This window comes from Crassostrea angulata, chromosome 2 (genome assembly GCF_025612915.1).
Source record: "Crassostrea angulata isolate pt1a10 chromosome 2, ASM2561291v2, whole genome shotgun sequence".
In the NCBI taxonomy this organism is placed as follows: domain Eukaryota; kingdom Metazoa; phylum Mollusca; class Bivalvia; order Ostreida; family Ostreidae; genus Magallana; species Magallana angulata.
The window spans coordinates 19187109-19211410 of NC_069112.1; the positions used below are offsets into that span (position 1 = coordinate 19187109).

General features: G+C 31.8%; 2 protein-coding genes, 2 long non-coding RNA genes and 1 pseudogene across 4 annotated transcripts; 2 read left to right on the top strand and 3 right to left on the bottom strand.

Moving 5' to 3' along the window:
* Positions 1–3342: 3342 nt before the first annotated feature.
* On the bottom strand, positions 3343–5227 carry LOC128170848 (uncharacterized). Its single transcript, XR_008241925.1, has 2 exons — positions 4033–5227; positions 3343–3839 (listed from the first exon to the last, which is right to left on the bottom strand). It is a non-coding gene; the product is annotated as an uncharacterized LOC128170848 (long non-coding RNA).
* Positions 5228–7878: 2651 nt separating this feature from the next.
* On the bottom strand, positions 7879–9087 carry LOC128170847 (uncharacterized). Its single transcript, XR_008241924.1, has 2 exons — positions 8452–9087; positions 7879–8153 (listed from the first exon to the last, which is right to left on the bottom strand). It is a non-coding gene; the product is annotated as an uncharacterized LOC128170847 (long non-coding RNA).
* A 3013-nt stretch (positions 9088–12100) lies between these two features.
* LOC128173986 (uncharacterized) lies at positions 12101–14813 on the top strand (the record flags this gene model as incomplete). The annotated part of the gene is made up of 4 exons (XM_052839637.1): positions 12101–12874; positions 13177–13244; positions 13619–14059; positions 14637–14813. Coding segments are annotated over exons 1-4 (1101 nt in total), but the record flags the coding sequence as incomplete, so codon positions are not given.
* On the top strand, positions 14787–17996 carry LOC128171206 (uncharacterized; annotated as a pseudogene).
* Positions 17997–18107: 111 nt separating this feature from the next.
* LOC128171205 (ATP-dependent DNA helicase RecQ-like) lies at positions 18108–20457 on the bottom strand. The gene is made up of 2 exons (XM_052836943.1): positions 19847–20457; positions 18108–19491 (listed from the first exon to the last, which is right to left on the bottom strand). The coding sequence occupies exons 1-2, from the start codon at positions 20302–20304 to the stop codon at positions 18330–18332; spliced, it is 1620 nt and encodes a 539-aa protein (XP_052692903.1). The 5' UTR covers positions 20305–20457; the 3' UTR covers positions 18108–18329.
* Between the last annotated feature and the right edge of the window lie 3845 nt (positions 20458–24302).

A 24302-nucleotide genomic window follows, 5' to 3' on the forward strand; every position in this document is an offset into this window, starting at 1 on the left:
GAAGATTGCAGGGACAGGTCTATTGGGGCCGTAAATGTAGCACATGCGGCAAGTTCATGTTCGGAGATCGACTCGGGATTGAGAGTGGTGTGTGAAATGACCGAACATGTTGAAATGGATTGTTTGTATTTTGCGGTTTTACAGTAAGTCAACTAGGTGTCGTTCATTTGTTTTGTCTGAGCCGGCGAGCAATTCCAATTGTTACTCCTATAACAGAGGATTCATATTAACAGTCTATGCTTAGATCTATTGTCCCGACATCATTCTTCAACAGTCTATAATATAGCTCAATCAGATGGAAATTCTGTTTGCTCGCAAATGTTTTTTACGAAAAGAGGCATCAAAACGCAGAGAGCTTGTTTAGAAAAAAATTGTTCAAAAACTCGGTACCTTGGAGAGCAAATAAATAAATTAAAATATTTTTCCTCCAACGTACATTACCAACTTTTTTAACAGTTTTTTTTTACACAAGCCCCTGTGATCAGAATATTAAAACTACAGCAAAATACCACCATTAATCTAGGAATCGCTCTGAAACGAGAGATATGGGTGCAATTCCCAATTACAATGTGGTGTTTTGGTAAATTATATAGGCGTTTATTTCAACTGTGGTATAAAATTTATTAACATTTTTTTTCAACCCATATCTTTGATATGTGTTATTTCTATAAATACATGTGCATTATTTATTTTATTTTGCCTTTACACTGAAAAAGATTCAACAACCCCACCCACCCCCGTTTTGTGCTTCTTTTCCTAGACATGCAATTTTGTCTGTCTTGAAGTTGTTTCAGTTTCATTTATGAGACATTTTTAATTTCTTTTTAGTTTAGAAATATTGGGGACATTTTTTTTAAATTAAACAAATTAAAGTATTTACATTTAATTTTAAATGCATATAATGCAAATGGAAGGAGATCAAACTTAATCATTTACTATAAAATTATTCACTTTGGTACACACATGCATGCAAGTATACATGTACATGTAAGGTTAACATAATGTAAAAAAGTAGTTCCGGATAGATGTTGTCAAGGAAGTGTGTCCCCATAACAAGGTATCTTATACAATATAATACATGTCCCTCCATATGCATCAGCCAACCAAATGAGGCGTAATTACCAAAATTAAATTATATTAATTTAAGTCGATGTCTTTTAAACTGTAAATCATCATTGATTATATAACAAAATATAACAAAATATCTTGCTTTCCCAAATTGAAAATCCTATTTAGGTATTCTATTGAAGGCGAAATACCTTGAAAAGGGAAACACATATTCAAAAACAAAACAATCTTAACTTTTTTATTATTAAAATGAAATTTAGGTTAATAACATCGTCATTTTATCGCTGTATACAACCAATATCAAATCTAAAAAATGGGATCATGTGTTTATTCTTGATAGTCACTTTCTGTCCCCAGATGGAGGCCTTAGCCTGGGAAAACGACGAATATTCCGTCTCTTCTTCCTGCAGGATAGATTCTATCTATCCAATTTTCCCCTGAAATGTGTTAATGAATGAAATATAGCTTAAACTGTCTTTCAAGAAGTACGATATCGTACATATGCAACTGGTGTTGCATTAAATGGAAAACAACATCGTAACAATGTCAATAAAGATACATTTTCCAAAAATAATCCGCATTAACACATCGTTTTAAAATTCACACGAATGTAAGTTTAGCAGCAGGCAAATGTTTTTAAAGATATCAAATATTGAACTACATGGCTATAAATAATTCATGTCAAAAATTATGAATTCATTTTACTGACACTGTTTTCTTAACAGAAGAAGATCAATGAAAAAAAAAAACGATATCAAGTGTTTCCCTAACAAAATAACGATGGAGCTTAGTGATGTTTTGTCAGTGTTGTATAATGAACGTGTTCCATCTTTAAAAAAAAGAATTATGAATGTTAAATGAGAAAACATCAATTCATGACACGCCCCTCTGTATTTTCAAAACCACATAAAGAGGAGTCAGCAACACCCCCAGCATGAACAAAAGTACAACACTGAATCGCAAAGTTATCATGGCTGAAGGCTAGCGTCAGAATGGAGATCAATGCAAAAATAATGGCGAAAAAGCCCGACTCACGTGACAGTAATGTTCCCTGTAATCTTACCACGAGGTTTACTTGTCAACAGGAAGACACCATTAGACTATCATTAGCAACACTTTTTCTTTTGATGTAAAGTACAATATATTTTGAAGAATGGATTGCCGCTTAAGTGTTTTTGTATAGTTTATTCTGAAAAAAAAAACCCAGTAAGAATAAAAAAAAAAAGTCAAGTAGAACTCCTGTTCATTGGCCATCAGCAAGACACTTTGAATTGCACTATAAAGAACTAATTAATACATACAGTGTTTGTATATATATAGTCAATAACAAAATTATATCTGTCATTTTTTAAGCTTATAACCTAATCCAAATCATACATACATCCTTTTGATATCCCGCTGACACGATAAATGCAAATAAACTTACACAATTTATGTTGAAATAATATAAATTTCATATACGATGAGACAAGGGAGAACCAGTGGCATTATAATAAATGATGCCGCACATTTATACTTCCTATAAATATAAAGTCAAGAAAAAATCTAAAACCGTCACTACCAGAGTTTTGAGACATAACATTAACCTGTCTGTCGATGTTCCGATGATGACTGAAAGTAGCTCGATTCAACACCTTTTTCAACTGAAGAAGTCTGCCACCGATGTAGAAAAAAATTGATATTGGCCTGATGGACACAAAATTGGTCGGTCTACAAAAAATAGAGTTCGATACCGGCCATGACAATCGCTAGTGAATTGCCGACTGTCACCCGAATAATCCCATTTTTGCATCAAATTAAAATGGACTTATAAAGATGATTCATTATCACATTTTCATTCATAAAAACATATTTAACGAAGATATTGTATACATATTCACTCAAAATGTAGACAATATCAAAATAATTGTCCCTCGAGACAGTTACTATTTCCTCGAGCGAAGCCGATAAAAGTTCTTACCATCAATGGAGACATACTACTTTCATTATATCCAGAAAATAGGTACTTTATTATACCAAAATAAAACTGTACTTCTCTGCAATGCAGATTATTTTGGTGGTTAAAAAATTAGAGTTATGTCACTTTGAATTTAACGTAGCGACTTATATTACCCAAAGGTGTTCCAAGCTTAAAAAACGAGGGAAATCGAATGCGGCCGGTGATTGGTTTGACAATGACTTTTCAGCATAGGTAGATACAAGAAAACTAGTTCACGATTAGAATGGCATGTTTATGTTTTGTACTTTTACATAGAAAATATTCACAGACGTATACATGTAATAAACTATTTTATCTCGTTATTTGGGCCATTGTCGATCTCCAATATATGCCATGTTGTACAAATAAATTAATTAAATTAAGCTGACGCACAGAATTCTTTCATGTCTGTGCTTAAGGACCATGTAAAAACAGAATCCAACTATAAATCAGCATTTAATTGCCATAAAATATAAATAAGATGATGCACTTGTTTAATTTTTGTTTTGAAAAAAAAAACCCACACTATTATCTTTGTCAGACAAAAGTTCAAATAACCAAAAGAGTGAAATCTTCTCGACTAAGTTTAAAAGTTCAATGTATGCCACACAGTATTATTCCACCATGTTGTCAGGAAATCCAATATCTTGGATACACTTAAATGGTTAATTGTTTTTCTTCTAATCCCCCCAAAACCATCCTCCTCTCCCTATCTTCGTACAACTTCCATCCCAAAATCTGTTTATGCTTCGTCTATTTCTGGTGAGACTTTTTCGAAGGATATCTTTGAAGACTGAATAAACAGAAAACAAATGTTAAACCTTGCCATTTAAAGTACATATCATGCAGAAATCACCAGTTAAGTGCCAATACTTAAAAACCTATTAAAACACATTTGTGTTTATGGATTCGTCTTCATTTAAATACTCGTTTCAAAAATAACCCCTTTCCTCTTCTTCGTTCAATTCCTAGATTGTCACTCTTACCTCGGGATTGATATAGGTCATTTTCTAAAACTCCTTCCACTTGGTGAAAATTCACCATTATTCCAACAATGCACACAATTAAAAGAATTTTCCAAGTCATAATATCTTAGCGTTAGAAAGTGGAAAACAGACGATTGCTACAGCTTATGTAACAATTTTTTCTTAAGGAACTTGTGTGACATGGATTTACATAGCCAAGCAAAATACCACAAAAGCTGAAAAAACGTCATCAAGACTCTCCACACGTGTTGTGATCTTTGCAAAAATTTTGAGAGCTTTTGTAGTAGTTTTCCTTCTTTCTGACTTCAAATAATCATTGTCGTTAATTGGACACCAAATGACGTAAAGATGTTGAATTGCAAAACAACGTCTGGAATCATCTGTGGACCTTGTACTATATCATCCGTTCTATTTGATCAACTGGCCCAATTTTAGTCATTTTGTCAAACATGTGAACAAGCGAATTTCAGTGAATAAACATTAAATGTTTATGAATAAAGATCATTTTTCACAGTTGCGTACGAACATGGTAACCAAAATCATCAAAATACGTAAGATGTTTTCAACATTTTTTTTCAAAAGTTTTCTCAAATTCAGTCTAATCAAAGAGATTAGTCAATTTAGATACAATTCAGCAGATGGGTCACAACCTGATTTTACCCAAATTATTATATACATCATGGTTTGACAAAACAGAAACCACCGAACAATGTGTTTGATAATCTAAATTACTGTGGAATCATTTTTATTCGTTAGGAGCCAATGCTCGTGGTAGCCAAAATTTTCCTGGTAAGTGGGGACGTAATTTTGTCGGTAACAAGTTCTAATTTGTAAATAAATACTACATCAAAGCTTGTATAAAATTGCATTAGGTTTAGACTGAATAATATAATCAAAGTACTGAAAGTACTGATAGATGGAGGCATCATTTCAGTGGAGATTAAACTAATAATCAAGGTATTGAAGTACTGACAGGAAGTGATTTTATCGATTTCTATTTATTTAAATATCAACGATATGTAATTTGGCATGACAAATAGTTTTTAATCCGGGTTTGAAATACGCACATTTTTAAAAAAATGAATTATTGGGCTTTTCCTACAATTTTAAGAATTCCGGGTAAACACCATATAAATCATGTTGTGTAATATTTAAAGAGAGAATTAATTCAATCAAACTATGTATCATTATTTCTCGAACAGTGTATGGTTCCAAGCAATATTTAACTCCAGTCTACTTCAACCAGACGCACGGTTGACCCGTTAATCTCCGACAAGCAAGAGGGACTCTCTGCTTGACGGAGATTTACGGAGACAAACGAACGTCTGTTTGAACGATACTATATTGAACTCTGGCGTAGATACACATACTATTACAAAAAATTATCTAAATTGTCCTTACCATTTAAAACTGACTGTTTTCAATGTATTCATAAAGAAGTTTCCTTAAAAAACAATAATTCAGAATACATTACATCGAATTTATCGATTATTTCCGAGAACTAACTTAAAGTCTTGTAAACGGCGATGATTTGTGCTTAGGTACAAACACAGTTTCACTTCCGATATGCCAGAGTAACTGCATTGGGGAGTTGATTGAAATAAACTCCAAAAATATATGGAGTATCATAAGAGTTTGCAAAACTACATGTAGATACTACAGGATAAAACTACTTTTGAATTGCTTACATATTCATGCTTTTTTATGGAATATGCAAAAATAAATATTTTACAAGAGAGAAAAATAGTTTTTTATTACGATTATAAATAATGATTCACAATACATACTAAAATTTATGATAAATAATCGGTAAAAACTCATAAACAGCAATTTTTTTTCATAAAAAAAATCGTCCCTGCTCGAAAATCCTTAATGTTACTTAATGCATGCATGCTCTCAATCTCGCAAAGTTGTCGTTGTTTTGCAGAATGTATGGATTCGATTGTAGAGAGTAATCAAATATATTTACAGTTTTCCACTTACACGAATTTTAAAATAACGCTTTGTAAAATTTGAAAATTCTCAATTTACCTTTAAATCAATCATTTCAAACTGTCCAAACAGTAAATATTGATAGCTCAGCCTATTGATCAACATCTTAGCACATCGGTTGCATTTAAACATTTCAGCGTAATTTTCTGCAAGGGAGTTAAAATATTACGAATTTCTACAGATTTGACATATGGTGTAAACAAAATTTTTAAGAAATAAATTTCAAATTCCGGATATATCTATAACACGCAACTGCAAGCTTATTATTGCAGTAAAAAGATGCAATCTTTTATAACATGAATGACTTCTATTCTTTTATTTAACTTTGTTTAAAACGGGAAATAACCAAGATAAAGAGAAGGGGGGGGGGGGGGGTCGTCAAAGTGTAAATGGTGAAATCTGGATGTTAAATGTATTTGTTTCATTATCATCATAGTAGGATTAGTATGCATGCCAAACGCTTTACTGATTACAGTCAAAATTAAAGAAGGTCATCTTAAAAATTAGTAAAGTAAATCTTTAAAAAAAAATACGCAATACTACGATCACGGCTGACGGAACTTAATTGGGGGATATTCAAGCTTCACATAGCAGTGGTTCAACTTGGTGAATAATCAGTTAATTGGATCGATACTGGGATGGGGGGGTAGCTATACATAAAAAGTTACGTCTCTGCAGGAGATTAATTGATAATGAGCAAGTAATATACGATACAGAAAAAGAACCACGCCATATCCATTCAATCACATTATTATTCAATATTCCGTCCACCTTAAACTCATGCTTATTCATATTACTGGGAGTTTCATGTATTGGCCAGAATTAACAAGAAAAATAATTTTCATTGATTGCCACATGTATAGTTCTATTTATTGTATATTTTGTAATTGCAAATACATGTAAATTGTTACTTCAATAATAATATTGAAATATGAATCCTTAACGAATATTGCGAATTTTGGTGCTATTATGTGTCCGTTGAATCCACCAAGTTCATTATCGACGTCACATGCAAGCTGACCGGTAGCAATAGAGGAGGCTCGTAGAGTCTCCGTCTAAAAAGGAACGGCAATCGCTCGATTGCAAATTAAATAAATTTAGTTGCGAATTAAAGTCACATGTGTTTCCGCACGAACCATTCCATGATATTTTACGCGGATGTGCAAAGTCAAACTAGAAATTAAATTAACATGTACATCTTTTTAATCAAATAATAGTTATGCCGTGTTTATGAACCTCTAAAGTAGATACATACAATAAACTTTATGTGCAGTATTGGAACTCGTCGTTAACATTTGTTTACAAACATGTAGTAAGGAATTGTCAGCTCTGTAACTCACTTATAACTCAACGAATAACGCTCAAATTTTGGTTACATATAAAAAATGCCTTACTTAATTAAACATTGGAAATCGGAAAAAGAAAAAATTGACCAAAATCGTGACCATGCCCATTAATCATAGGTAGCATAAACATGTTTAGACATTATAAATTTACCACCACTGAAGTGGGCCAAATAGCATGTCTTATAGCTGTTTCCTAGTTAATGCATTTGCCTAACATGGCTCAGAAGAGGATTGTCACTCATTCATGGCACCTGATTCCACCTTTATTTCTCTTTCAGAGGTCCGAGTTTGCTCTGCTCCTATTATATCGTTGGTATTATCCCCGCCAGTCTGTACAGACAAGCTTCAAAATCTGGTAAATCTCGGTATTATTTTTTTTCCGAGACCGCCATATTTTAGGACCAAAGAGAATGAGAAAGTTGTTTGTTAAACAGTTTCTTTTTTGGAGTTTCAAACAGTTATTGGTAGTTAATAAAAACATTAATAATAATTGATAATAAATCAGATGCTTTATTAAAAAGCTTTTATTGAGGTGATGACAATAATTTTCGTAATTTTCGTATGATTATGTTCCAAATGTATAAATTAGTTAAATCTTCTCTGTGGAATAAAGGTTTTGTTTCTTTATTGTGGTACATTTCGGCTTTATACGTCGTGGAATTAAGCTGGCAAGGTCAGTGTACTCCTAGCCCTGTCTTCTCCCGGGCCTTGTCCTTGGACGCGGGCCCGTGTTTATGATGCCCCCACGTCTTCTACTGACAGAAATCCGTCCGGATTGTATACCTTTTTTTAATAAATTGATAGATCAAACACTTGTTAAAAGTGTGTTTTTTATTGAGTTTTTATTGGAGGTCTACCGAAAAATTTATTTGATTTTAAAATAAACGCTAAAAATCTGTGTTACATGAAAACCTCTTAACCACTTTTATTAACGTTCATTTTACATGATTTTCAGATCACTGCTAAACGTATCTATTGTTGGTAATAATTGAAAAAAAAAATCAACCTGATCCTATTATAGCAGAAAATCTTATTATCATTCCTGCCCCTTTCGATAAAAAAATGAATTTGTAACACGTACCTTTGGACTGGGATCGTACATTTTCCACAGTCCCTTCAACTTGGTAGAGATTCACACATATTGCGACTATAATCATAATGAAAAGAACCTTTTTGGTAGCCATGATGCTCAGCTAACGTTAGAAGAAAGAGGAAAATATAAACATATAAACTCTAAAAATTTTATCACGGGACAATTATGTAATAAGCATTTTAGGCAAAACAAAATACTTGTAAACAGGAAAAACGTCAATAGCTTAGTGTAAAATAGACAAGATCTTTGAAGTATTTTAAAAGGTTACTGCACCAATATAATCTCTCGATGTCGTTGTCGTTTATTTTTCACAATAACGCTGATTATAAAGACAACTCCTTCAATCATTTGTCGATGTTTAAAGTTTCTTATTTTGCTCCTCATTTTGACCACTGTCCAAATTACAACCAAAACTGTCACAAACAACTTTTCTGATAACGGATTTTACATTTTTATGAGTATTAAAGGTATTGTTAATTGCAAAATAAATCGGTATCAAATGATATCAAACTCATTAATATATAAATATGTACGATTTTTAAACATATTTATCATTCAAGTTATCAAGAGTGAAAAATAATTAAATATGCATAACGGGATCAAGTTGATGAAAAGATTTCAGCTATTAAAGGTTTTGGCCATCGAGTGTCACCTATATATGCATTAAAATTTTCTTTATCAAAATATGAACCAAAATGAATCATACACCGCAGATATCTTGAAATTTCGAATTTTCATCCTTCCATATCTCCTCAAAAGAATTTAAGGTGCAAAAAGGCCAGTCTTTTTATCTTGTTAGTCATTTGAATTTGCTTTATTTAATGTTCATCGTTATCTAGCATTACATATTAAACTAATTATATATTATTTAAAATGTTCATTCTTCTTTTATCATGTATGGGCTATGGACTATCTTTGTATTGAGTCTCACTTTTTTTTGTTGGTGAATGTTGTTGATAAGTGTCCTTATTATTCACATATTCTTAAATAGGTGGGTTTTTTCATAAACATTGATAAGACTCTTCTTCAAACGCGATACCGAACCTTCATTTTACAGTTTGTTGAAGATCTTATTAATTTGCTAATCGTTGTGTTTGAAAAAAATATTTGTTCCACTGCTGATATGAATGTAGATATTCTATAGCTTCAAAAGTAGTTGGGAAGGTTTATAAATATCGATCCAATATCCCATTACTTGTAATACTAATTACATGTAACTAATGTTATGTTACAGGCAACTAATGCATGTTTTAAATGCCGTGTTTACTTTACGTTATAGGAGGAACTTATTTCAATCCTGCTTTCAAAGTTCTATCAATACTTTAAATGGTAATTTTTATGAACAAAAGACATGTTTTATAGATTGAAAGAATATGTTCAAACTTATTCTACATTTGATCTTTAGAATATTAAGTCTTATTATCACGTGTCCTTCTCTGTTGAAGAAACACAGTACATTTGTATTTTAAAATGTCTTACTTGAAAAAATATTATGATAAAATAAAATATAAATTCCATTTTTAGGGTAAGTATTATTAGAGAATTATTTTAATGTATTATAAATATAACAATATATTTCAACTGTTTTATGTTTTATATCTATCTCTAAAAAAGTATTTCAAAGAGCGACATGTTATCGATAATTTTGTTAAAAAGATTATGAAGTTAATGAAACTGTTTCAAGTACACCAAAAGATATGCAGTGTGTCTTTATGACAATATTGTAATATACCTTACTACATATCCTGCAGAATACTTATATCTTTTAAATGTCTACATTATAACAAGCCAAGCAAACCAAACCGCTTATGATTGATCTTTTATACTTCAAAATAAGAACACCAACTAGAATTTAAAAATTGTATACAAACAAACGGTTCATGTTATTTCACTGTATCTGTATACATGAACATCTTTTTTTAATGATTATAAAGAAAACATTCCACCTGGTTTAAGGTAAAACTAAATAATTACATTGAAGACACAGACTAAGAATGGACTTATCTTAAAATGCATGCATGAATTAACATAAAATATTAAAAGTATATGTTGTTTATAATGTAATAAATCTAATCTTTAATTTTATTATATGTTAGTTATCATTTTTTTTTTTTGTTGGGGGGGGGGGGGTTCTTTTTCAAAATACCCATGGATGCTTTTCGTCTGGTACAGAATCACTTAATCCTGAATCATATTTTACACCAGGAGTTGTTGCTAAACTATGATGATCATACGTTGGCAACATTGTATCTTTAAAACGTTCAGACTTATGTTGCTTTCCAATCCCATCGCCATGTTCTTTATACATTTTCTTTCGAAGCAATTGGGACTTTCGATAATGATTAATATTCGGGTTATATACTCTTTTCTTTCCCTGAATATACCAGGTTCTATGACTATATCTTGTAAACGTTTTGCCGGAGTGTTGCAAACCAGTATAAGCCTTCTCATTCAATGATACAGATTGTGCTCTACGATGTGGAGAATGGTTTGGACTATATCTATGAGGATTTTCATAATAACGTCGACGCTGTTGAATACTATGCTTCCTGTGTCTCAACTTGGTATATTGCCGTTGGAATCGTTTTATCCAGTTTATGTGTTTCGCTATTCTCTGTGTCTTTCTATGCTGTTTAAGTTCATTTTCCCACCGTTTATCTATTCTACGACGAATTGATATGACTCCCCGTTTTCCAAAACCACGTAACCAGCCAGAAACATGTCGAGTCGTGGCAGAATGCAACAATCTTTGCCTTGCTTTATAAATTGGAGTTGCTTCCATTCTTCTTTGCCTGCTTTGCTTGTGCCAGTTTCTTTTGTAATGTCTGTGGACGTTTTTGAATTGTTTGCGCCTTCTATGGCTAATTTTTTGGAATCTGTATTTTCTTCTATGATAACGGAAACTATGCCGAATCCAAACTTTGTGGTATATCTTACTAGATATTTTTCTATTCCTACGCCCATTGTAATTTCGGAATCTGAATTTACTTCTACGTTTCCAAAATACCTTATTTATTCCTTTTTTGTAGTATTTTCTTCTCAATCTGCTGTTCTTATATGTTTTGATATTTTGAAACGCATATATTTTTCTTCGATGCCAGGTTCTCTTTTTTATCCACAATTTGTGGGATCTGCCTCTAAATCTCCTGTGTCTTCGTCTACTGTAATGTCTGGTCCGGTATTTACGTCTACGATTCACTTTGCGGGAGTATTTTCTATATCTCTTTCTGTATCTTTGTGAACTGTGAAATCGCCTTCTGTACTTCCGTCTACCATTTTTACGATAGAGGTTTATTTTTCTGTTCCGTTTTCGATGGTTTCGTCTTCGACGTCTTCTAAATATACGTCGATGTTTGACAAATTCTTGATGATGCCCTGTTTCTTTTCGTCTTATCTGTTTTTTCCTATGTATAAATGATTGCTTGTCATTGATCGTGTGTTTTCCACTCCAGACATCAAAATGTTTGACTTCTTTAGGAGACTTTATTGGTGAAGTAAAAATTCCCCTTGACTTATCCAACGCTTTAGTGTATTCTTTACTCTCCGCATGCTTCTCAGTATTGCTTACCGTTGGTTCATTTTTTGTTGATACAAAATTATTCTAAATAAAAGGATATCTTATCAAAACGCTCATCTTCGCTAGCCAAGGGTTTACGATCCACTCTGCTCCTCTACAACCCTTGGCAGATTTAGCCGGCAAAATCGAAACTCGCGCAACGGAATCTGATTGGTTGCGAAGCCAGGCGATCGCAGGGAATCTTCTAATTGACGTTGTAGTTCGTTGTGTTTTCATACAGAATTTAAATACAATAATTATTACAATTTTTAGGTGATTGATGAAAAACACGATATATAATTACTAAGATATGTTTTTTAAATTATTCTTATTATTTTTCTATTTTTTCCCGACCATTTCTTCTAATAGCTGTATATCAAAAATACGTATTTTAGCTACTTCAATTTACACCAATCAAAATCCATGGCTCATAAATAACAATGGCTGCGGCCAACTGCAGAACATGTTTTTGTGAGCTGGATAAAAAATCCCGCAGAACTATCTTCTCTAACACATTTGAGGTTGCACAACAGCTGTATGAAGTGCTGGGACATGTGCCGCATGAGGACGACGGTTTGTCAAAGTATGTGTGCAGCCACTGTTATTCTAAATTGAAGAAATTATCAAAAATAGATTTTGATTTAATTAATAAGTTGGAGGAGTTGAGGAAGGAGAAGAACGAACTTATAAAGTCTATGCGTGAAAATTTGAAGAGTATACAAACTACATGTACGAGTAACTGTGTGAGCGATGCAAGTGTGACCAACGATATAAATGTTCAAGAGGATGGGTCAAAGAGAAGTAGGCCTATACTACACTCACCTACTCCAAGGAAAGTCAAGAAGTGTAAGCAAGGTGAGATAAAATAAACATTATATTCAAAATAGCAACTGCATATTCATCTTCACTATAGTTAAGGGTTTAAATTCCTCTGCGCAGAGGAGCAAAGTTGATTGTAAACCCTTGGCTAGTGCTGCATGTAAAAACTGATGTAAATCATTTCGTCATTCATTTTTTAACTACATTTAACACAGTAAACCCTGGCACGGTTCATTATAAGTTTCTTATTAAGTGTATAGACTAAAGTTGCTATTTCGATATGATTGAAACATCGGCAAAGCCGACAAAATCTATATATTTTCAATGTATTTTCAAAGGTTTTGTGAAGACTCCAGAGAAAACTCGCAAACCATGTATTAAATTGTTTACACCTAGCAAAATTAAAGTAAGTTTTTCTGATTTGTTAATATTAGGTGATATAGCTATTAATCAGTGTAAATAGTGCTTTAATAGGCAAGGTATTCTGAAAAGCAATTAAATAGATATTTATTCAATTCAATTAATTCAATTATTTATTTATTTGGATGATTTTTACTGATTTGAAATCCAAGTTTAAAAGAATATTGCCATATTTCTTAAATTCTTCTTCATATAAAATCTGTAACAATTTAGCTAATCAATTTGTAATCACAAAGAATATATTTTTGCTGTTTTATACTTTAGCTTTACTTTTGTTATTTTTTCCTCCACATTATTAACAGTATGCAAAACAATGCAGATATATATGTAGGCTAATGTACATAATAAATTGAATTGTAGGTTTTATTTAATACTGGAAAACAAATCAAGTCTAGAACTGTGAAGGACGCTGAACTTAAACGAGTTATCAAAGCCATATCCAGTGGACAACCAAAGAGGAGCATAGCAAAGTTTGCCTACAATTCTTTACTGAAGGATGAGCTCATAATGTGTGTTATACATGACATTAAAAAAGATATTATGAACCTTGTGTCCAAGAGGTCCAATTGCTGCCTGAGAAGTGCAAAATGTGAAAACTTATCAAATTTCAAATTTGATCAACTGCTTTTTGAAGTACAATTGTATGCTCCTGTGTTTTATAAAACTTTGTCGAACACTGTAAAAGGCTCACATGAAGTAGCAGTAATAGCAGCAATAATTACAAGAAACAATAATATGCACATGTCTGCACTTCATCATATTATTGCTCAGGTTCTGGACCACAGTGGAGCAACAGATGAGGTAAAAATCATTAAATACTGTTGAATTTTATGTTTTTTAAACAAATCCTCATAGATTAATCATTTATGGTTTTGAGAATCTATACCCTGAAGCGTTAATGATATTTTGAGGTTTGTTTACCTGATAGGGTTTTTTTTTCTATGGAATCATCATTGTTTGTGGGGGACCAATGTTTGTGCTTTTGTGGGTAACTTTTGCCCACAAATTTGCATCTCCACGAAATATACAAGCATTTGTGTATTTATTAAAATTATCCCGAACTTGCTACCAACAAGATTGCCAACGAGATTTCATTCCCACATACCAGGAAAATTTTGGCTATCCACAAACATTGACCCCATGAATAAAAATGATTCCACAGTATTGTTATTATTATAAGCAAGAATAAAATTAAGAATTAAACAGGAAAGAAGATAGCTTGAAATAGGGTCAAAGGTGCACCCTTGTTTTGTTTTTTATATTTAATTACATTTCAAAGTCTGCTCACTTTTTTTATCATACATGATACATGTGAATGCTTATAGTAAAAATTTGATAGCCAAAGGGGAACATTTTCATGACTAGACTCTCATTTCAGTGTATATACTTGTTCCAAAAGTTGGGATTAAGTGTGTCCTCCTCAGCAGCAGCAAAGAAGAAGGTAGATCTAGCAGAATACCAAAATGAACACATCAACTCAACAGTTATCAATGAGAAGAGGGTACTTGAAACATCAGGTACGAGAGATCTGAAAACATCAGAAATAATTGGGGATAATTTTGACATTTCCAAATGCCCGTCAAACATGAGCAAAGAAAAGCAAAGGAAGAGTCTGCATTGGTTTTTGTTGATAGGGCTACAGAAACGGATTATTGGCAACAGTTTAAGCAATCAGCCACCTTCTTTGTCCATCAGTGATGTAACTAATGGGGTATTCATTCCAACACATTTAGATTGTGAGTTTTTGGAGCAGAACTGTTTGTTTCATATGATGAAAATAATTGTCAAGTATGTAGCGTGTTTCAAAAAATATGCCCCATATTTACCAGAGGTCATTGATCATCCTCATAGAGCTGAAATGTCTAGGAAGTCTGACTTCGTGGTTCTAGATTTGTTGGACAAAAGTGAAAATAAAAGCGAAGATATGATATCCATTTTAGAGCATATTCATATGAATTATATTGCGCACACATCAGATGAAAATCCAAAGGTTATTCAGAAGAAGGTATTTGGTGGGGATGTTTTGACTAATGAACGGGCTTACAGTGCTCAACTAGCTATGATGAATGGCAGGTCCGAATTTGATCAACTGGCAGGTGTCATTCATAGACCAGAGGGGTTGCATCGTATGATGAATCTGTGTTTGGTAATAGCCAAAAAGTTCTGTTTGTTGCTGTTTATGAATGAAAAGGTATTTGGTTTATGTTGATTCGTTGAGTTATTTAGTAGAGGAATCACAGGTTTCCAATCATTATCATTTGATCTTATCATTATGTATTTGCAACCAATGTCTTTATTTGGAGATCACTATATAAGCTTTAGGATAATAATTTTAGTTTTATATTGCACTGTGAGTCCTTTGCTATTACATTTATAGTCTGTTGGTCGTTACTTGTAGCATTAATATTTGTTTAGAATAGAAATTTATACCATTAAAATTAAACATATTTTGGGAAAATAATTTTATCCATTAATTTATTTACCATATTGACAAAATTTAATAAGTGTAGATCATGAAGCCAAATTATATACAAATATCATATCTACATGGTATTACTACCCCTTTTTGTTTTCCCTGTTTATTATCTACTTTTAGAGTCTTTAGTTTTGTTACTATTTTGTTACTTTGATTCAATTTTCTTTAAACCACTTGTTTTGATTTATGTACAGTAAAACACATAAAATGCAAACTTGTTTGGGCAGCTGAAAACACTTTATTAATAGAATTGCAGATTGTTATATCTTATCAAAATTTTGACTATTTGGGGGAAGAAATATTAATATTATTCTTTAGTTAAAAGTCTGTTTTACTGTATCTTATGTAGTTCAGCTTGGGCCATCTGTAAAAAAAATGTTTTTACCAATTGGGGAAAAAGTACATGTACCAAAATCAAGATTTCTTTTGTTTACAATTGATGAGCATATTATTTATATTTTCAAAGGCAGCCTTAAAACCCTATTAATTTTTTAAAAATATGTATATATATTTAAAGTCTATTTATGGTATATGATTATTAAAAATTTGTATCTTTCATAGCTGTTTGTAAAAAATCAAATTCTCTATCAAAAAAAGTTGTAAAAACATATTATATTCAATTATATTTAAAGAGTAACGTTTCAAATACATGTAGTAATGTCCAAACTTGATTTGTTTATTTCAGCTTGTGTATCAACAATTCTACAAGCCAAGTTCAGCTGCTGAAGTAGGAACTTTAAGCCAGTTACGGAATTTTGTTCACAGAATTGATGTCCATGGTGGAGATGAAGTTATTCAGAAGTACAGGTATGGATAAATGTATTTGTATAACATGATCAAATTTTGGCTGAATAAAACCTTGTGTTATAGTATTATACACAAGACTTTACAGTACATGTAAAGAAAAAATTTCAATGCAAATACATGTAATAAAAGGAGTTCTAATATACGCACACACACATACACAAGTACACATAGTATTGAGAATATTGATTAATCTTTGATACTTATATTCATTTAAGAGCCCACTATGCATTTCTTATGGATTGCCTGGACGGTTTTGTCACAGGAGCATGCCTACATCTCCTGGAAATGGATGACTTGGATGCACCACCAAGTCGAAAACAGGAACTTTTTGATATACTACCTCCAGAGGAGAAGTGCAAGTTCATCAGGCAAATTGCGAAGGACATTCTAGATAAATATATAAACCTTAATCTGGGTGAGATATTGATCATTGGAAATAGTCGTTTCATTTTTTTTTACTAACATGATGCAAAAAACTACACGTACATAAAATTGCCTGTTATTAGATTTTACATATATGTACAATACTAAAGGTCTGTAATGTTACATCCATTTCATTGAATAATTTATTCATTTCATTTAAAGATAATATGAAAGTTTCACAGTATCAAATAAACTTAAAACACCAGTCTAAGTACATGGTTAAATGTAGGTCTGTTGTGTATGAATGATTTCAATGTAGGTGACTGTTTAGTTTTCCATGTCTTTATAGATTTGGGAAGATTTGAGGAGAGAGTACAGGCACTAGACGTCCAAAGTCAGCAAATCCGAGACATGCTTGATCCTGACCTACAAAAGTATATATGTGTATCTTGTGGCAACAAGTATAAGACAGTGGGGCATTTAAGAAGACACCTCAAGGACAAACATCTGTGGGATTTCATTGAAAATGATACTGAAGAAGACAAGAAACCAGATCGAATTGCGATATACAGGGCCTCATTAATGAAATGTCTACTACTGCTTAAGGACACCAATGATGGATACTCTATGGGTGATGGTGACAGGATAATGACCAATGCAAAGTTTCAAATGTTACTTTCAGGTGTAAGTCGCCACACCAAATACCAAATCTGGTTGTTTAGATTCTTGGCATATTACTCTTGCATACTAAGTCCAAAAGATGCTTATGAATATAAGTGGAACTGTACATCAAATCTTTCTGGTGGCACCGGCCGTAACATTCCAAATGATAATCTGGTGGAAATCATGGTCCATAGATTAAAGGAGAAAGTGCGCTCACAAGGAGCAAATGTTACATTTCAAAGTGCGAAAAAAGCAGCCTTATCACTGCAGGTGCAAGATGAAATAAAACAGAACGTGATGAAAGAGATTAACATGAAACCAAAAGGGACAACTCGAGCTGAAACATCCAAGAAGGCTGATGTCGAGTTAATTATTGACCAACTCAAGATGGCTGAAGTTTTTGACAATGTGCCTGGAAGGCAATTCGATGCATTTCCTAATTTTCAGGACCTATTTTCACGTGTTAAAGTTTTTGAATTACATAAATGGATTCAAAGCCAAAAGGAAAGATTATCATACGAGATTGTATAAAAGAAACTGACAAAAAGAATGTAAAATTGCTATCATGGTATTTGAATTTTTGATTTAAATGATAATTATTTTGTTTAGATGCATTTATGTTATAGTATACACAAAAATTTAATTTGTAATGTACCTGGAAATATAATTTCAGTTTATCACAGTGCCAATGGTTTATACTCTTATTAAAGTTAACTCAGTAACACCAAACTATTGAAAATAAAGCATATTTATTCCCAAATATCAATCTGACTCTTCAGTGTCTCCTGCAAAATTATACATATCAGAGTCGCCAACAACTTCAGAGATAATTTTACTGACTTCAGTAGCTGTATCAGTTGACCATATTGGAAACTTTTTCATAACATCATCAGGTGTAAATATTGAATCGCTGCTTTGCACCAATTTGTTGAGAACTTCATTTGTTAGTCCGTGCACTACTTCAAAATCTATTATACAATCTATGGACATTTGTGATTTATAAAACACCAGTTTATCATGTATTAATTTTTTTTCTTTATCGCTAACAGATCTGGTCATTTCATCTTCAGAATCTGAAGCACTATCTTCATTTTCTGTTTTAAAATAATCATGTTTTCGAGGACACAGATCACTTTTACAATCACAACTTTTTTCACAAACTTCACAACAGTCATGAGATGGTAATATTTTTTTATTAGGTGAAAGATATGCTTCACATAGGAGTTCATGTCTACATTTACTATCATCTTTAGCCAATCGAACAAGCTCGCTTTCAACCCTTTTAAGGTGATTTTTGTTACTTTTATACATTATCAGTTCATCAGATAAATGTCCATCCCTCCCTGCTCTTCCCATCTGCTGCACAAATGTATCTAATTTTCTAGGTAGTTTATAATGGACAACATGATGCACATTGTGAAAATTAACGCCCATACCTGCAGCATTTGTACAGATCAAAACCCTGATATTGCCATCTTTACTCATGTCTTTAGAAATAATTTCTTTTACTTTCTCATCAGTCTTGCTATGAAACATTTCAAATAATTCACAGTCATTTCCAAAATGTTTCACAAAGGTTGTGTAGATTTTTGATACATCAGAAATACTTTCACAAAAAACTACATGTCTCTCAGTTTTAACTTTGTTTAACCTCACACTGTCAATTAGCCATTTGAAAACTTTTTCTAAATTGTCAGAATTAGGAATACACACTGAAGTGATTTTAATGTTCTCCCGATCTGGTGAATCTAATATGATATCAGAATTTGAACGAAAGCATAACATTTTCATTATTCTTCTACGCTGACTAGGTCCAGATGTTGCAGTTAACGCAAGTAGAGTTGCCTTTGGACAGATTGACCGTAACTCCCCTATGTTGGCGAATGCCTCTCGAAAGGGCTCTTCATCTTTATCACCTTCACCCCTAAAACAATACAAAAGAATGAAAAATCTTGCTGAAATGTTTATTGTAAGAAACCACATCTTCGCTAGCCAATGGTTTACTATCCACTCTGCTACTTTAACATGTCTAAGTAGCAGAGTAGATCGTAAACCCTTGGCTTGCAAAGATAAAGAAACAAGGGCTTGAGTCTATTCTGTATACTACATATTTCAAAAAATGATAGATTTGCGTGTATAATTATCAGAATTTTTAAGTCGCAGTACTTTACAGATGTACATTTCTAGAAAAATTCTATTTGACAGCATTTTAAAGACTGGTTTTATTTCCAGTAAAATGAAACTCCGAAAGGAAAATTAATAAGATTATATTTGCTTACCATTGTGTAACAGTATGGGCTTCATCAACAGCAATCAACTGTAATTTACTTTGGTAAATTTCGGACTTCAACATCTCTCTCCAATTGCTGTTATTAATGAAGGACTCTGGACTGCCAAACACAAAATCAAACGCACCTTGTTCTAATGCACCGGATTCTCGAAAGTCTTTACCGATAAAAGTAGCTTTAAAACCCAGATTGTTGAGTTTATAACATTGTTCCTGCATGACACTTAACAAGGGGGCCACGACAACAACGCATTTTCCTGGATGTAGCACTGGAAAGTACTCGTAGGTTAACGACTTTCCACTACCTGTTCTGGTACATAGAAACACATCTTTTGCTTGTTCAATCGCACTGATGGTTTTTGATTGTTTATCTGTCAAAGACTGTATTTTAAATCGTTTGCAAATTATTTCTTGATATTCTGTGGAGGCCGCCATTGTTGAATACGTCATATTTTTTTTACCTTATGTTACGAAGATTTTCATTGGTCAAACAATGAAAACATTCAAGGGACATAACTCGATTACGACGATAGGCGGCGCATTTGATTTCTTTACATAATCGGCTAAATCTGCCAAGGGTTGTAGAGGAGCAGAGTGGATCGTAAACCCTTGGCTAGCGAAGATGCAAAACGCTAAGAACATATTGGAATTAGAAAGAAGTAACGGTGTAAGTCTGAATAAACAATCTGGTTAAAAATGCAAGTCTTCAAACTTATGTAACCATTTTGAATTCAGTGAAAATTATTCACATATTATAAATTACAAGGATACTCTTAATATTATTCTGGTTTTTTTTACCAATACATGTACAGTGACATAGCGATAAATGAATTTATATGGAGTATATATTAAAATGTTGTTTTAAAAAATAACTCATCTCCTAATAAATGTTTCAATTAACAGTTTTTCGTTCATTATTTCAAAAATTACAATAACTGTTTTAACAGTAAGAGAGTTTAAAATTCTATAAACTGAAAATTATTAGTGACAAAGCGATAAATTAATTCCATGTGGAGTATTTATCATAATTTTGTTTCAAAAAATTAACTCATCTCTAAAAAAAAGTTTCAATTAATACTTTAACATTCATGATTTCAAAATTACAATAATTATTTTCAGATTATTAGATTTTATTCTAAGAGTGTTTAAAATTCTTTGAACTCATAATTATTAAATTGTAGAACTGGCATTATGATTCCTATTATTGCATGTACTTCTTGAAAGATAGTTTAATTTTTTGATACTTACGTGCAGTTTAGATATATCCTCATCTGTAAAGACAAATATTAAAAGTAGTCATCTTATTTTCCTCGTAGTTTGAACGTCAATTACGTTTAATTTCATTTTAAATCAAATATGATAAATTAAAATACCTTCATTCTTCTTTTTTCCTTCACATGTACCTGAACATAATATTAATATACAGACAGGAATAGTAATTGATAGGGGACCACTAACCATAGTCACCCTATATCATAGAAATGAGGCAGCTGTAGTGAAAGAACAAAACTTCAGTACAATATACAGATAACAATGCCTATTGGTATAGACTGAAAAAGACGTTTCCGCTGTGTAAGGCAAATACCAAAAACAAATGCATTTAAACTCCAGCAACCTCGGATAAAAATATTACGCTTGTATTGTTATTACTGATCGGGAGAGTTGGTTACAGGTATGAATATTTATAAGTATAATGTAAAGCTATGTTAATTCACTGTTCATTACTCTATGATTCAATTTATGTAACATGTGCAGGAAAAATCGATACAGCTACTGATATATTAAGCAAAAGCCTTATAGTTTGCTTTTAAACAATGATGCTCATACTTTTAATGTGATTAAGAAATTTCATTGCGTTTCTCTTCAGTATAAATTTAGCAAGTAAATAATTTGAATCAACAAAAGAACGAAATCGTTAAACATGCTTAAAACCAACTTTGATATTTGAGAGAGAGGACATTTCAAAGTGAACTTCCTGTTACATAACAAATTTTGATGTATTACAAGTTTTTTTAGCTTACACGTTTTAAATACTTGTTAAAGTAAAGAGTCTTAGTGATCTACAAATATTGATTTTTACACGATTTCTCCAAAACGTCAATTATAGCATTGAATGATTTATTTTTGACGTCTTCGTGTCAATAACTGCCGTCAGGTGAGCAGACAAATTGAATAACGCGTGAAAGCGCGTTATTATATTTTGTCTGCTCACCTGACGGCAGTTATTGACACGACGACGTCAAAAATAAATTATTTTATGCTTATATTAATATCCAATACTGATGAAATCAATATAAAAATCGATTTAAATTGCAGATCACAGAGGGAGTAAATTATTTACAGCAAGAACAGCTGTTTAATAAAATCTATTTAAACTGGTTATCACATAGAATGTTGAGTTGAGATCGACCAGAATGACAATATAATCCAAGAAAAATAACTCTTGAAATTTTGCTTTTAACTATAAAGTCATCTTTTTGTTGAATAATTGTAAAACATGATGTTTTGATATAATTCATGAAATATATTCTTTTAACCGATAACTTAGAAATCATTGTCTGAGAACTACTGATGCAAATAACATGTAAATTAATTCATACGCAGTGATTAGGTGTTGCATTTAGAAGCATTTAAAGATCACATATTTTAATGGGAAAACACAGGTAGAATGTAAATATAATATATTAGTATTTCATCTAAAAGGAGGAGTTTTTTAATAATAATGATGTTAAAAATGAATGAATTTAATTATAAAGATAAATGAATTTTCTCATTTTGCCAACAAACAGTCCAGAATGCGAGTTAATTTTTCATTGCGCTTACACAGAAATCCCCATGGAAGCGTATGATAATGTAAATATTGCAGTGGGATAACGATTTTTGGCAAGACGCCTCTTATTAAAACCTGATTACTTCAAAAACTAATATTTTTGTATATTTATAAAAAAAACATTGTTCATGTATATTTCTTACTACAGACATCAAATAACGTTCTTATTGTGTCAATCCCCCTAATATTACTTTAAGACAGCAATTGCAATCACGACGTGACACTCAAATCAATGTCCAAAGCATGATCTTGATTTGTTTTTAAAAATCTTTAAACGACTTGTAAACTGATGTATGATGACTTACCTGATATCCTGCATGAGACCTCCCGTATGATAACATTTTAAATGTATCATCTTATTTCCCTTTTCATAATGAAAAACAAAAAACATCTTTTTGAGTCACCGGTTATTTTAAATAACAAACACTTTGTTGAAAAAACTTAATATAGGGAAATGCATTATGACGGATTTCAAAATGACGTCATTTAATTTGATTAATCAAGTTAATTTACAGTAGTTTGTTTTAAAGAGGGCAGGACCAGGATAGTTACATATACTTTGGTAACCCTCTAGTCTTCTTTAAATATTTATTTTCTTTTGACTCTGGTTGGGTAATAGCTTTACTATTACATTGTTGTCTTAAAAGGGTTGATTTAAGGTCAAAGATAAATGTATTTGTATTTAATGTTAAGGCAATAATGTAAATAAAAGATAGTTAACTTGTTTACACCCTTTAACCAGTTTATATTTTACCTTTAGGGGTTATTTAATTTATCTAATGTTTGACATGGTACTTGCAAACTCCGAGATTCATATTGCATACATTTTTAAAAGACAACTTACAATGATGTACATGTAATTAAGCTTTTAAAATCTGAAAAAAATTGATTAATACTTTTTGGTTTTGTCATATACATTACTACCTATTGAGCACTGGCTTGCGTTTGGTCTATTTTGATACAAACCATACTTGACAAAGCATTCGATTCTTGAAATTTAATGATAATATCTTAATCTAGATTAACGATATGTGTTTCACAATGAACTCTATCAACATCTGATGTGCTTTAACTTTAATGTTGGTCACCATTTTTAGACTTTTAATTTTATATACATGAAGAGCTCAATAATTTTTCTTGATAAATGCCAATTTTGTAATGGAAAAATATATTTTCTCGTTTCGAAATAATATCTAATAGCTACACAAACGATATTTCAAAATTTTATGCAGATCTGATTATTAATTTTTTGGACCATCCAGACTCCTTTAATGAAATAAATGAAGGATGCATCGAGGTATATATATATATATATATATATATATATATATATATATATATATATATATATATATATATATATATATATATATATATATATATATTTCCAGTTAATTGCTGAATACCTGAGATTATTTTGGCTATTCATTCAACTCATTGTCTTTATGATCCAATTAAAATATAGCAAGCGACTTTTTTTTTACAGACTTATGGTATTTCTTTTCATCCTTCTTCAACATTGTTTGCATACAGTATATTTGGTGAACGACCCCAAATAACCCTGTTAACGCCTATAATAACATTTACTGACTTAATACGGATTATCTAGGTGAAACAT